Genomic DNA, 15,122 nt, shown 5'->3' with positions numbered 1-15,122 from the left:
GACGGTTGAAAGCCCATTTCGACGGTTGAAAGTCCATTTCAACGGTTATCATTGGAAATTATAAATAGCAGAGAAAGCCCCAGAATGAAGGATCTAGACTTAGATCAAAAAATCAGTTTATTTACTTTGTTTTTCTTTCCAGTTTTTACAGTTCTTTACATTTCTGCACTTTAATTCCTGTATTACACTTCATTCCTAGGAGTAGTTTTAAATAGCTTGTTGCTGTAAACCTCTACGAGACTGGGTTAGATCATTGTAAGTTTTTTATTTTATTTAATGAAATTCATATTCTAAAAATTATTCTTTTTGTTGTTGTTTACTAAATTCTCCTAAACAAGCCATCAGTAAAAGTCCTCTTCATTGAGGTTGAGAGAACTAAAACGCAATCGTCTGATAATTGGTTGGCAATTAATATTCTGTAAGGACTAATTAATCTTTACTGGCATACTTAAAATTACATTATTAACCTTCAAAAGCCAAAAAAGCCGACACACACACATACAAACTCTACAAAAAAACTAACAAAAAGACAACAACCTTAACAAAAAGCTAACAAAAATACATCGTGAATAAAACCCTACCAATAAAGCATTTTTTTAATTTATTTATTTGCAAACATCAAACATCAAAGAAGTAATTTTCCAAACATATTATACAATAAATTTAAAAATCGTAATTAAATCTTCAAATACTCACATAAAACATCAAACATTTAATAAATTTAGGGTTTTTCGATTGTTTTCTAGAGTAAAATTTCCAAAAGTATATTCTTTATAGTTTCAATCGATTGTTACTGATTCGATTTGGAAATCCTTTCAAATCCTAACCCATGTGTATCTCTCTCTTACTCTCAAAATCGTAATCAAGTAAGCATTATAAATATCTAAGTGTATTTTAATCTTTTCAATAATTTCGTTACGTTCCGTCATTTTTGCACATCCGTCAAAATGAGAAGAGAGTTTTAAGTACATTTATAAATGTTAAAAAGGTAATATGTAAATGTTTCTCCCTATTTTTTTTCGTAATCCTTTAATCCCTGATAATAATTTATTTTTTTCAAAAAACTCACCTTCTTGTTGTGGCCCAATTGAGGTGCAGTTTCGCTTTCTCGCTCTCAGTTTCGTTTGTTTGTTGGATCATTCTGATGTTTTCTGTTTTTCAGAGTTCCCAAGGAACCACAAACACCATTCCTCTCTCTCTTGCTAACTCCATGGGAGCTCGTGGATCCTTGGCGCTTCGTTCATTGATCTCGGCGATCGTTCTTCTGCTTTTTACCTACAATGCTTACTCCTTCTACCTTCCTGGTGTCGCTCCCCAGGACTTTGACAAGGTCTCTCTCTCTCTCTCTCTCTCTCTCTCTCTCTCTCTCGTTTTGAAATCACTATGTGTCAGTATGGTCTAGGATTCCACATTCTGCGCTTTCTCTGCTCTCTTTCTGTTTTGAGAATACTTGATCTGCATCTATTTCTCAGATCTCTGATGGTAGTGATCTCACATTATCTCTATTGTTGTTGCCTATGGCTTTTGATTGATGTGAAAAGTTGCTACTCTGGATTTAATTGGAATATGCACTTGTTCAATTAATTTCTTAATGTGTTTTCTTGTGTTCATGGAGTGCCAAAGTGTTGATTAGCTATTGTGTAATGTTTACAAGGCAGAGCCAGGATTTTTGTTGTCATAAAATAAAAACTTTAATTTTCAGTGGCCCAATTTCAAAATTTTAGTAAAAATGAAATTTGTCAAATGTCGATCCCCACTTGTCCCTTACTAGATCCGTTCTTATTGTATGTATATCGTATGATTTAAAACTTGTGTAATTTCAAGATAACTCAGGCGGTTAGAGCACAACCTCAACTCTTTTAGGGTTTGAACAACACAATATTGAACTCAATCTGGGTCTGGGAATCAATTTTCAAGGTTGAATTAAATTTGGGTTGAGCCTGAGCAGACACCTTGCGCAAGCCGACAACCCCAAGCCCGAATTCTACATATATATAATATTGAATATACTTGTATGTATGTTCTATAGGTTATGCTCTTTTATTTTTTTAGGGGTAAAGATAATGTCAAAGTAGTTAGAATCTTGTGCACTTTTCACATATAGTTATATACACTTCAAAATATTTTTTACAAATTACTGTACATTTTTTACTTTTACATCGAGACTGATGGGTGGTCATTAGCATTTTCTATTTTGTCATAAAGATTTGTAGCAATTTACTTTGGATGAGTTTGGTTAGATTTGCAAAAAAATTATTTGCCATAGGGATTTTATAATTGAATTTGGTCCTTTTTATTGTTGGCTATTAAAAAACCAAATTAACAAATGGTTTAATAGAAAAAATTAAAATAAAATAAAATAAAAAGGCATCTACACAAAGCCCATACATAGAGTAATATAATAAAAGCCTAAAAAAATAAATTAATAACTTAAAAACATTGGTTAAAATATAACCTAGCCTAACTGGAAAAGAAAAATTAAAAAATTACTGAGCCAAATATTTGTGGACAACTCGAGTCTAACCTAATTTCAATTTATTGGGTTCGTATTGGGCTTGGGCTGATAAGCTCGGATTGGGATGGTGGGCCTTGGTAACTCTCAACACAACTCGGGTTGGGCTTAGACAATCCCTCAACCTGGCTAATTCTGCTCAAGTTGCATCCCTAATGTCAAGTATTGGCATTGAAACAAGGCAATATCTTTTGTGGTCTTTCGTATGGCAGATTGTGACTTGTGACTTTAACAAATCGTTGTAGAGGTGCTATGAGAGATGATTACTTATGTATTCTGCATAAGGGGCTGAACTTAGACATGATTTCACTTATAAATACTTTTATATTCGAGAAACAATCATGTGACACCAACACAAAAGAAAAAGGATCATCATAACAACTTACAATTTGTAAGATTTTATTTATCTGGTAAATTTATCTAAATGTTAGGTTCTTGAGATAACAAATACTTTGTTTTAGTAAATTGTGGGTGCATGCACCAAGCTAGGAAATACAAGAAGACTAGGGTCCCATTTGAAAAAAAAAATTATTTGAAGGGTATTTAGCTTAAAATTTTAAATTTTGTGCTTATCTAGTTGTACTTTGAGAAGTTAGGGTTTGGAAAGAAGAAAAAAAAAAGGCTTTCTGCTTTTTTTCCTTTTTCAACTCAAAATAAGCTTAAAAAAATAACTTTTTGGAAGCTAGGTTTAGGATGCTTTTTTTAAGCTTCAACTAAGTTTCGCCGAATAACTTCTCAACTAAGAAGTATGGACACGAACATGGATATGGACATGTGGTACAACACGGACAGGCTGACACGCTAATTTTTAAAAAATACAAGACGCGACACGTGGGGGATAAGCACGAAATATATAATTATATGTATATATTATATATCATAAGATAACTAAAAAAATGTAATATAACACTTATTTTATAAATTTACATTATTTTTCTTTTATTATTATATTCTAAGTTATTTAGTTCAAATTTATAATTAGTTTTATGTGTGTGTAATCGGTAGACATGTGTGTTTAAGTAATAGACACGTGTGTCTTCTGAGTATCCAAAGGGTATCCGAACTTGAAAAACTTTTAAAAAATACTACACGTTTTGATGAGTATTGGACACATATCGGGAAGTGTCCAACAAGTGTCGGCGTCCGACACGGACAAAACACGAGTATGTCACTTTCTTAGAAATGTCTGTACTTCTTAACTTCTCAATCAAGCTTAATTTGTGGAACTTTATTGTGAAATGGAATGGAATGTTTTACATATTTGATGTCAATCCAAGGTTTCGAAAACCGATTGCAGTCACCGTAACTGTTGCGGTGGCGGTGACGCAATTGCGAGGTGTAAAGACTGTAGTGTAACTGTTGTGGTAATGGGAACAGTGACTTTGTTTATGTTTCGTATAATTTGAAAAAAAAGTTACTGATTCACTTATTTTTATTTCAGAATCATTTTTATTGGTATTTAAAATATATTGTTATCAATTTTTGTTAGTGTTTAAGTATAATCTAATATATTTTATATTTTTAAATCACTATAAATTGAGTTTTCTTATATTTTATTTCAATAGTTAATAACTTTATATGTCATAAATCCATATTGCACTTCTTCTTTTTATTTATTTTGTTATTAATTGTTACTCCCTTCGTCCTATATTAATAGTCTTTTTTGAAAATTCAAATTTTTTAAAGAAACATAATCATTACACTTTGAATTCAAATTTTAAAGTATTAATTTCAAAACCCTTCTATTCTCATTTTAAATATACTTATAATTACTTTATAAGGGATAATTTTGGAAACTTTTAAATTTAAAGTTTTGATTTTTCGAAGTGGACATACATTTTGGGACAATAAAAAACAGAATAATCGACCAATAAAATGGGACAAAGGGAGTATATAATATAGAGTCCGTGATGTATAATATTATGTAAGCTTTTGATTTTTATTTTATCTTTTGAAAAGAATATGTGCAGAAAGTGTAACGGGGTGTAAAGGCCCGTTACGGCCGTTACGGTATTGTTACAGTCATTATATAACACTGTAATGGCCGTTACATGTGTGAATTTCCATCACACCATAAAGGTAGGTGTAACGGGTAGCGCCTACTCCTGCAATCGTTATGTAATAGCTGCAATCGTTACGTAACACCGCTTTTTAAAACCTTGCATCAATCCTATTCTTTGCTGATAAGATGGGGTTAAACACTGGAAGTGTGGTTATTGGGGGCAGCAGCACTGCACCTAGTTTGTTTATGAATGATATTTTTCCGTTGAATTTATGTTAGTAATAAAACCATAATGTACTGAAGTGGATAGAGAGCAGGTAAGAGACTCTCAATGCAAGTCAAATACAAGAGGAAATAATAAATAGGATTTTACCTTATTGAAGGCTTTTCTCCTAATGAAAATGCAAATTTGTGAAGGCCCTAACCCTCTCCTTTTATAAGTTAAAATCTCTAATTATTTTCTAGTAATTTCTCTCTCTCTCTCTCTCTCTCTGTGCGCGCTTACTTTTTCCTTCTTTTTTGGGAATTTGGGTTAGTATTCTCCTTTTTAAGCATTGACAGGGTTTCTGTACCCATGCTAGTGCCGTGACTTCACTATATATTAATGGATGCATCTTTATTCTTTAAAAAAAAATAATAAATTGCAAGTATAATCATGAATGAAAGAAACTTAGAATAGCTGCTGTAAAGGCCTAGCAAGTACTAGAAAAGGCTCTGTAAACCTATAGTAAAAGGGTAGATCGGGATCCAATCATGTATGGTCCTGTTTCTCATTACTGTTCATTGTAAATGGCTGTTCTTTTATCAACCATATATTTATTTACTACAGATTGTTTTAATCCAATAATTGCTCTTGTATTGCTTCACTACTGTCCCATCAAGAGGGATGTTTTAGCCAACCTAATTTATTAAGACATAGGAACTACCCATGAATGAAGAGTGTGTGGGTGTCATGTTACATAGAAATTCTGTTTGTTGGATTATCTTTGATGATTTTTTTTCCTTTTTTTAAAATTTATTTTAACGTATGGCTTTGTGTCCCATAGAGTGTATGCGCGAAACTTTGGTTGTACTCATTCCTCAAAAAAGTTGCATTTTGTGGGTCTTGTTGCTGTCTGATCAACCCATAACTGGTGTTTTAGGAGGAAGTTTTTTACTTGAAAACAGTGATGTCCAAACTGGGATCAGTTATCAACCGAAACAATGCTTTCCATTATAAATTGTATGATCGTGCTTCCTTCCATCATGGTTGGATTGGATCAGTCAATATAGCATGTATTTTGTTGATTGTGCCTGATGTTGGCTCTCTCCTGCATTGAATCCTTGGTTGTGTTGCGTTTATTTCTTTTATATGCATCAAGATTCAAGATGTTTGAGGCTCCATTTGGGACATTTGCTAAAATTATGTTTGCTTGTCTTGGATGCAGGGTGATCTGTTGAATGTGAAAGTGAATAAATTGACCTCTACAAAGACTCAGCTTCCTTACTCGTATTATTCTCTTCCTTACTGTCATCCCAAAACCATAGTTGACAGCAGAGAGAATCTTGGGGAAGTACTGCGTGGTGATCGTATTGAAAACTCTGCTTATGTGGTCAGTTTGTTATCTATGTATATATCAATCTTCTATACCATTATAAAGTGAAGGCTGCTGGTGGTGTTGACACAAATGTGTCTCATATTTTTAGTTTTCCCAAAATACCCCTATATTTGGAGTTTTTGTAAAAATTATGCAAAGAGGACGGGTCTTGAACCATGACCATGAGTTTAATAATAAAGGCTCTTATTCATGTGCATTTTTCTTTGTCATTATTCTTAGTGTTATTTTATTTTTTTATTTTTTTTTGAGTTGCATATATATCACATGTGTGGACCGCTAGTATATATATATATATATATATATGTTGAGGTCTGCCTAACTATTTTCTCATTATTTACACTTCTTTAGCTGAATCGTTTTGTTGCAGTTTAAAATGAGGGAACCACAGATGTGCAAGATTGTCTGTCGGTTGACACTAGATGCCAAAACTGCAAAGGAGTTCAAAGAGAAGATTGAAGATGAGTATCGGGTCAACATGTAGGGTACTCTTATATATGGCCATTTACTTTATCCGCTAATTTCCATGATAATGTTGGATCATGTATCCTTAATAAATCTACCATGCATTTGACAGGATACTGGATAACCTTCCTCTAGTGGTTCCCATACAAAGGCTTGATCAGGAATCTCCACCAGTATATCAGTTGGGATTTCACGTTGGGCTTAAAGGGCAATATACTGGAGTAAGTACATCAAATTTAAGCACAACAGGCTTGAGGTGTGGTGGATGCACTGTTTTTCTTCTCTTTTTTTTTTTCTTTTTTTTGTGCTTATGTTTTTCTGTTAACTATATGCAGAGCAAGGATGAAAAAAATTTCATACACAACCATTTGAAATTTACTGTCAAGTATCATAGAGACATGCAGACAGACTTAGCAAGGATTGTGGGCTTTGAAGTCAAACCATTCAGGTTGGTTCCTGTCAGGCCCTTTGTTTCTTATTACTTCACTGATTCCTCTTTGTTGAAGGAACTTATGGTGATGTGATATCTGCTTCTTGATGTATCCAGTGTCAAACATGAATATGAAGGAAAGTGGACTGAGAATACTCATTTAACCACTTGTGATCCACAAGCAAAACGAATGGTCTCTAACAACAACGCTCCCCAACAAGTTGAAGAGAAACAAGAAATTATATTCACATATGATGTTGAGTTCCAGGTGATTTACTCGTCCAAATAATAGAATTTTTTTGCTGGTGACAGTTTCTTATAGGATTTACTGGTCATTTCTAATCAGGGACCATTTTTGGGTCCTCAATTACAATTGATTTACAAATCATGAATTTTGTTAGATACTGTGTGTTCTCTCTCATGCAAAGTTGTGTTAGGGTGAGTTTGTTGCCTTTCCTAGAGTAAGGTGGTTATTTACTCTTATAATCATCATGTCTGCCTTACAGGAGAGTGATGTCAAGTGGGCATCCAGATGGGACACCTACCTTCTAATGAGTGATGACCAAATACACTGGTTCTCAATTGTGAATTCCTTGATGATTGTTCTCTTTCTCTCGGGCATGGTAGCTATGATAATGCTAAGGACACTTTATCGTGACATCTCCAAGTACAACGAACTTGAGACCCAAGAGGAGGCCCAAGAAGAAACAGGATGGAAACTAGTTCACGGTGATGTTTTCCGGGCCCCAAATAACTCAGAATTGCTGTGTGTCTGTGCTGGAACAGGTGTTCAGTTCTTTGGAATGATTCTTGTTACTATGATCTTTGCGGTCCTTGGGTTCCTCTCACCTTCAAATCGGGGTGGACTCATGACAGCCATGCTCATGCTCTGGGTTTTCATGGGACTATTTGCTGGTTATGCCTCTGCTCGTTTGTACAAGATGTTTAAAGGAACAGAATGGAAGAAAATCGCTCTCAGGACTGCTTTTTTGTTCCCAGCCACTGTCTTTGTCATTTTTTTCGTCTTAAATGCGCTCATCTGGGGTCAGAAATCTTCAGGAGCTGTGCCATTTGGGACAATGTTTGCTCTGGTCTTCTTGTGGTTTGGGATTTCAGTCCCGCTTGTGTTTGTGGGCAGCTATGTTGGGTTCAGGAAACCAGCAATTGAAGATCCAGTGAAGACAAACAAAATCCCAAGGCAGATCCCTGAGCAAGCATGGTACATGAACCCAATCTTCTCAATTCTAATTGGAGGAATTCTCCCATTTGGAGCTGTGTTCATTGAACTCTTCTTCATCCTCACCTCGATCTGGCTGAATCAGTTTTACTACATCTTCGGCTTCCTCTTCGTAGTCTTTATCATCCTCATCATCACCTGTGCTGAAATAACCATCGTGCTTTGTTACTTCCAGTTGTGCAGCGAAGATTACCTGTGGTGGTGGAGGTCGTACTTGACATCAGGCTCCTCAGCTCTTTACCTTTTCCTCTATGCTGCTTTCTATTTCTTCACCAAGCTTGAAATTACAAAACCAGTTTCCGGGGCATTGTACTTTGGATACATGCTGATTGGTTCATATGCTTTCTTTGTGTTGACCGGTACCATCGGTTTCCTCGCATGCTTTTGGTTCACAAGGCTCATTTACTCATCAGTGAAGATCGATTGATTGACCAATTGATTGATAAATGATTCGTGGTCTATTATTCCTTCTTCGTTCAGGGACATACAAGCGATATTATTAGGTTGAGGTTCAAAATTAAGTCTTAGTGGGTTTTTTTTTTTTTTTTTTTTTTTTTGTGCCCAATTGTGAACATTGATGGTCATTATTCCATTGTTGTAGTATCTCCTTCACTATTTTGTAAAACAAATGCAGGAGGTTTACAAAGCTTGTGATTCCTTTCTTTTTAGATTCTTTCATATATTTCTTGGCTAGCCATGTGACTATCTAAATAGAAAATTGAAATCCAATTGGTCATTTTCCCACTTGGCTCTTAAAGTTTTTACTTATTTCATTTTTTCTATTTGAACTTTTCATGTTTCAAGTTTTTTTTAATTTATTCTTAAAATTAATTTCTGTTCAAAATAAGACAAAAAATGCAACATTAGTTGTCACATGATAATAAACATAAATTATTATATTAAAATTTAGGTTTGTATTAGAGTTATATATAATGTAAATTTTAAGAAATCATGCATCCAATATCTTTGTCATACTAAGGGGAAAAAGATGAATGAGAGAGATAGGTTATGTGCATTGGATCAAATGGATTGCAAAACTAATGTCTCAGTTGAGATTGATTGCACATTTTTTTTAAGTCTCTATTTTGTATGTGGAAAATGTTTGAGGGCCACAATTTTTGTGGCTCAAATGGCTCAAAATTGTCAAAACGACGTCGTTTTGACAATTTTGAAGTTGTTTTGTACTCAAAACGATGTCATTTTAGCAATTTCGAGTCATTTGAGCCTTGATAGCTAATATAATTCCCTTTTCCCCACCTTCATAGGTTTGAAGGACACTGGTTTAGATTCTCTACATAGTCTATACTGTTTCCTCAACAATCCCATTCCCAACTCTCTCCTCTTATGAGGAAAAGGGCTTTTTTAAATGACCAAAATAAAATTTAAACAAAATTGAAGAATGAAAAGCATAATTTTATTTATAATGTTAGTAATATTTTTAAAGTGTGCTGATTCGACTACTTTTTGTCCAAATTCTTGATGATAAGTGATGAGAGCGGTTAAAAATCTAGGAATTATATTGTTGCAATTTGAATATGAGTGACTAAAATGAAATTCATGTGAAAATTAAAGGTGAAAAATATAAATTACCTTAGTTTTATGTTTTTCTTTTTTTAATCTATAATTTAATAATGTGAAAACAATTTTGAAAGGCAAAACCTAACCTTCCAAATGTACTAATTTATATTACATGGAAACCATTTTTCTTTTTACTTTGTGAGTATTTGTTTTTTAATTGCATAGGCTCTGATGACTCTTCCACACCACAAATTTAATATAATTTATATTGTAATTCAATCGGGCTTGATAGTAGTTAAATTTCGTTTCCATTAAATTTAAGAATAAATTACAATTACACCCCTTAATTTTTTTTTTTTTAAATACCGATTTTCTTCTCACATTTTGAAAATTACAAATACTTCAATTATTAGAATTTTCCCTACAACTAACCAACACAGGAAATCAAATTACTCAAATACTCTCTAATACCTAATACCAAAATGAAACTATCATACTATCCTCATTTTTATTCATCCACTATCAAATCCCTCTTTCTACACCACTAAAGTGTTGACTTCTTAAAGGCTAATATAGTTATTTCTTAAGAAAAAAAAATTATTATTGCATCTTACATTATAGCATCTTCAATTAGGTATTTTACCCATCTAAAAGTTACTATAATGTTTTTTGTTTTTATTTTTTATTTTGCCTATTCACTTTTTTATGTTTTCACTCCAATTATACTTTTTTTTATTTCAACAATTTATCAAAATACTACTCACTTTTATGAAATGACATATCAACAACAAAGACGGAGAAAAAGGATTATACAGGTCAAATGGCTTCTGCCTAACCTTTGAAGGATGACTATATTTATCTAATGAACATGAGTTGAGGGAAAATGTCTAATTATATATATAGTGTATTGGAGTTTTAAAAAAATGAATTATAGTTGGCATTTTAACTAACATGCATTACATACCTAGTGGGTTAGAGTTACTCTCATATACTCTATTAGTTTGACTCAACGATTGATTAACGGAGAGGGTCATTTGTTATGCGATTAAACACATTAAAGGGTGAGATGTAATTTCTTAAACGTGAGGGGAGAATTTGTATTTTTAACAAATCATAAGAGATATATTTGTAATTTATCTTAAATTTAAACTATTTGTCACAATTTGACTATGTAAAAAAAGAGAATCATATATTAGTGAGACACTTTAAAAACAATTACACTGTACATGAAAATATTTTATGTGTGGATTTAACAGGTAAAAAATACTTACTCTAAAATATATGAAAAAAACTTGTATCAAATACATGACAGACTTATAGTTATGGAGTTTTTTTTTCTTTTTCTCCTACTATGCCCTCTTATTTGAGATTTTTTTTTTTTCATTTAAAAATTAGTAGTTTATATTTCAAAGCTTTTAAGTATTGAGTAGACCAAATGAGCCTTTGTTAAGAGTCAATAACCATAAATTAAAATTAAAATTTGAAATACAAATTTTATATTTCCTCTATTTCAATTTATTTGTCTATTTTTGAGAATCTAACTTATTAAGAAAATATACAACCATCACATTTTAAATTTTGAAATGAATTTACCAGCACTACACTACCCTTCTACTTGAATTTTGAAATGTGTTTATAATGATTTAAAGTGGATAATTTTGAAAATCTAACAAAATTTAGTATCTAAAATAAAAAAGTGAACAAACATTTTGAGACAGATCAAAATGGAGATGTGGACAAACAAAATGGTATGAAGGAAATATAATTTAAACAGCAGTGGTACATCCTCAATTTCCCCCGCCTCCCAAACTCTCCTAAATGAGGTGGCAAGACAGAATGTAAGTTCTATACCAATTGTTACATGCTAAAGCATGGGCCAACTTTTGAAATTTTGCTTGCCACGTCATTCGAGAAATTTTGAGAGAAAAAAATTGTATACATGAATCATTTTTCTAATTCAAAACATTTTAAACACATACAAATAGAGATTAGATTCTCTCAAAGTTAGCCATCCAACTAAAGAGAGTGTTTAGGTTTAGTAGGTTTATTTTGGAGTTGATCTCGATGATTTGAATTATTCATATTTTAGAACTCGTTGAGTAGAATATTCATATAAAAAATTAATATGATTAAATATCAGTAACTATATATTTGAATCACAATTATTTTATAAAAATAAATGACAATTATAATTTCAAGAATAATCATCTATTTTTTAAAATACAAGTGTGATTCAAATATAAAACTATCAATATCTAATATCTTATTTTTCACATAAATATTTTACTCAACAGATACTAAAAAACAAATAATTAAAATCACTCTAAAAAATGAACAGACCAACCTAAATACTCTCTCAATTTGACAAAAAGAGAATCCAATCTCATAAAAATAATATTAATGAGTGGTTATCATTTCATTTTAATATTTTTACCGTTCTCAAAAATGAACTTATCAACCTAAATACTTTCTCAATTTGACAAAGAATTATAATAGAGACCTTAAATAAATTATTAAATTTTCTATTAAACTTTTCACATGCGTATGAGACTCACACAAATTATATGTACATGAATTCCACACTCATATGAAAAAATTAATAAAAAATTTAATAATTTATTTAAAATTTATAACACTTCCCTTGACGAAAGAGAATCCAATCCCATACTAGCTATATTAATGAGTGGTTATCATTTCATTTTAATATTTTTACCGTTGTCATAACATAACCGACAAAACAAAACCATAACGTATCTCGAAACGCAGGAAAGCCAGCCGTGTCACTTCCAACCTTTCCCAACGGCTACTTCTTTCCCCTTCTCTCCTACCTCCATATATATATACACACACCCCTAACTCACCATCACCACCATAAAACATTCTCTCTCTCTCTCTCTCTCTCTCTCCAAGAAGCTAAGCAGTGTCCATGGCTGGTTTTGCAAGAGCTGTGTCTTCTTCTTCTTCTTCTTCTTCATTGGTTGTTCTATTGTTGGTCTTCTTGGCAAATAGCAGCTTATCAGAAGCCAGAGAGTTCTTGGTTGGAGGGAAGACACAAGCATGGAATGTTCCTTCTTCCTCCTCTCATCACTCTCCTGATTCTCTCAATCAATGGGCTGAAAGCTCCCGCTTCCTCATTGGTGACTCTCTTGGTAATCAATCTTCCTCCTCCATTTCCAAGCTTTATAGATCTCTTCCAATAATAAAATAAAACAAACATAGTCACAGAATTAACATAATCTTGTTGTGTTCTTGTTTGGTAGTTTGGAATTATGACAGCAACAAAGATTCCGTACTGCAAGTGAGCAAGAGAGACTATGTGACCTGCAACACTTCGAGCCCCATTGCAGAGTACAAGGACGGCAACACTAAGGTGAGACTCGACAAAGCAGGACCATTCTACTTCATTAGTGGAGCCGAGGGACACTGCGAGAAGGGACAGAGGCTGATTGTTGTGGTCATGTCTGAGAGACATAGGAGGCACTTGGGAATTGCTCCGGCACCATCTCCTGTTGAGTTCCAAGGTCCAGCCATTGCACCCACTAGCGGTGCCACCAGGTTCCAGGGCGGTTTAGTGGTGGTGACATTGGTTGTTTTGGCTGGGTTGGGTTTGATGTGGTGAGGGGTTCCTCAATATTTTTAATTCAGTGCTATTCAATTTGATTTGATTTATATATTTGACGCATGGAGAGAAAATGAGATGTATTTTTTGTGGGGGGAATGATTTGATTTTCTATGTATGTGGGTTGACAGTAGATGCTGTTGAGCTGCACAAGTAAAATTCAATATAAATTCATTTATTTATTTAATGTACAGTGCCTTTTTCTTTGGGATAAATTACACTGCCATCCTTTGAGTTTGATTTAATACAGATTTTTTCTATATTTCAAAAAGTACTCTTTTTTTCTTTTACTTTTTGATAATTGAGTGTCCAATTTGTGTGCCCATCAACTAATTGGAGTTAACGATCGAATAAATTTCCACTACCTATCATCACCACTTCTCTAGTAATGAATCAATCATTAGAAAACTTAAGTATGCTCGACTAAAGTTTTGTACAAAAGAGAGCCCATTTTTTTTAATATTATACACATATCACATCAAAATAAATACATTACCCACAATAAAAATAAATATATTAATAACATAACCTGTTTTAGAAAAAATCTAACAAATATATATTGATTTCTTTTCTAGCAACAGGCTCGAAATGGAAATGGTAGCATTTCAGTCCACACAATGTCAATGAAAAGAAAATGATAAAAAATAAAAGGTATGCATAAATTTATCACATTAAATTGTATTTCATAAGCTCATATGTCATTATTATACTTTGTCATCTCATTATCTCAATAAATAAATAAATTAAATAAATAAAAAAGAAAGAAATAATTAAATATTCTCATAAAATCAACTGTTAAAAGTAAAGAAAAAATATGCTATTTTGGTCCCAAAAAATCACCTAAAAGTGTTGCATATATATTTAAAATTGGTAAAATGTGAACTGCATGAGAATGATTGCAATATAGACCTGCTTTTTTGAATAGTTTTTTGGAATAGTTCTTTGTTTTACAGACACTCTTTGATAAATAAGAGTTAATTATCTAAAAATCATATCTATAAATATAAATGTTATGGTAGTTCAGGTCTTATCTAAAAAATTTTGAATCAATAAGTCATATTTAGTAAAAATGATAATATTATCAATTTTTTGTAATTTTTAAAATCAAGAACATTATCAATTTTGCTTATTGATATTCCAGATAATTATTTCACTAATTGATGGGAAAAAAAAACCGCATGAGATTAAACGTTTTTACCCTTTTACTTATTAGTTTGATTCAACTATCCATTAAAACTGAAAACATTATCAATGTTTTCATTTTTAAAGGTTTTTTTTTTTCAATTTTATACATTAATGTTCCATCATCATGCTCTTTTATAGATCAAAAATTTTCGATTTTGCAAAACATAATTCAATTTTTTGATTTTTTTCAAATAATTTTTTTTTTTTTTGCGCGTAATTTTTTTAAAATTTTTTCAATTTGAAAGTTCATATTTTTAAATTTTAAAAATCAACATAAATATCAAATCATCATATTCTTTTATAAATAATCATAAATGATGAACAATCATTGTTTAAAAGATAATTCCAACTATTAAAATTTAAATGAGACTTGAAAATCTAAAAAATTTTAACAATCTAGTATAAATTCATAAATTAAAATTTGTTTAAATGCTTCCGTAAAAAACTCCTTATGATTATATATTTCACTCAGTCAAAACAAAAAAGGTAAACTACCGATATGTCTCAATAGTTGAACTTAATTTCCATCAAATTTTATCAAAAATAAGTCTTAATAAAA

The 15,122-nt window shown here is 32.0% G+C and overlaps 2 protein-coding genes across 2 annotated transcripts; both read left to right on the top strand.

Annotated features, from left to right (window-relative positions):
* The first annotated feature begins 1,013 nt into the window (after window positions 1-1,013).
* On the top strand, window positions 1,014-8,887 carry LOC114258408 (transmembrane 9 superfamily member 8). The gene is made up of 7 exons (XM_028198368.2): window positions 1,014-1,330; window positions 5,942-6,106; window positions 6,480-6,589; window positions 6,687-6,795; window positions 6,910-7,022; window positions 7,122-7,272; window positions 7,511-8,887. The coding sequence occupies exons 1-7, from the start codon at window positions 1,145-1,147 to the stop codon at window positions 8,666-8,668; spliced, it is 1,992 nt and encodes a 663-aa protein (XP_028054169.2). The 5' UTR covers window positions 1,014-1,144; the 3' UTR covers window positions 8,669-8,887.
* Window positions 8,888-12,629: 3,742 nt separating this feature from the next.
* Window positions 12,630-13,565, top strand: LOC114271206 (early nodulin-like protein 15). Its single transcript, XM_028212811.2, has 2 exons — window positions 12,630-12,908; window positions 13,020-13,565. The coding sequence occupies exons 1-2, from the start codon at window positions 12,686-12,688 to the stop codon at window positions 13,376-13,378; spliced, it is 582 nt and encodes a 193-aa protein (XP_028068612.2). The 5' UTR covers window positions 12,630-12,685; the 3' UTR covers window positions 13,379-13,565.
* Window positions 13,566-15,122: the final 1,557 nt, after the last annotated feature.

Source organism: Camellia sinensis, chromosome 10 (genome assembly GCF_055761805.1).
Source record: "Camellia sinensis isolate YWXY chromosome 10, ASM5576180v1, whole genome shotgun sequence".
Classification (NCBI taxonomy): Eukaryota; Viridiplantae; Streptophyta; class Magnoliopsida; order Ericales; family Theaceae; genus Camellia; species Camellia sinensis.
Note: the sequence above shows the minus strand (reverse complement) of the source record. Positions and strands in the feature narration are given on the sequence as shown.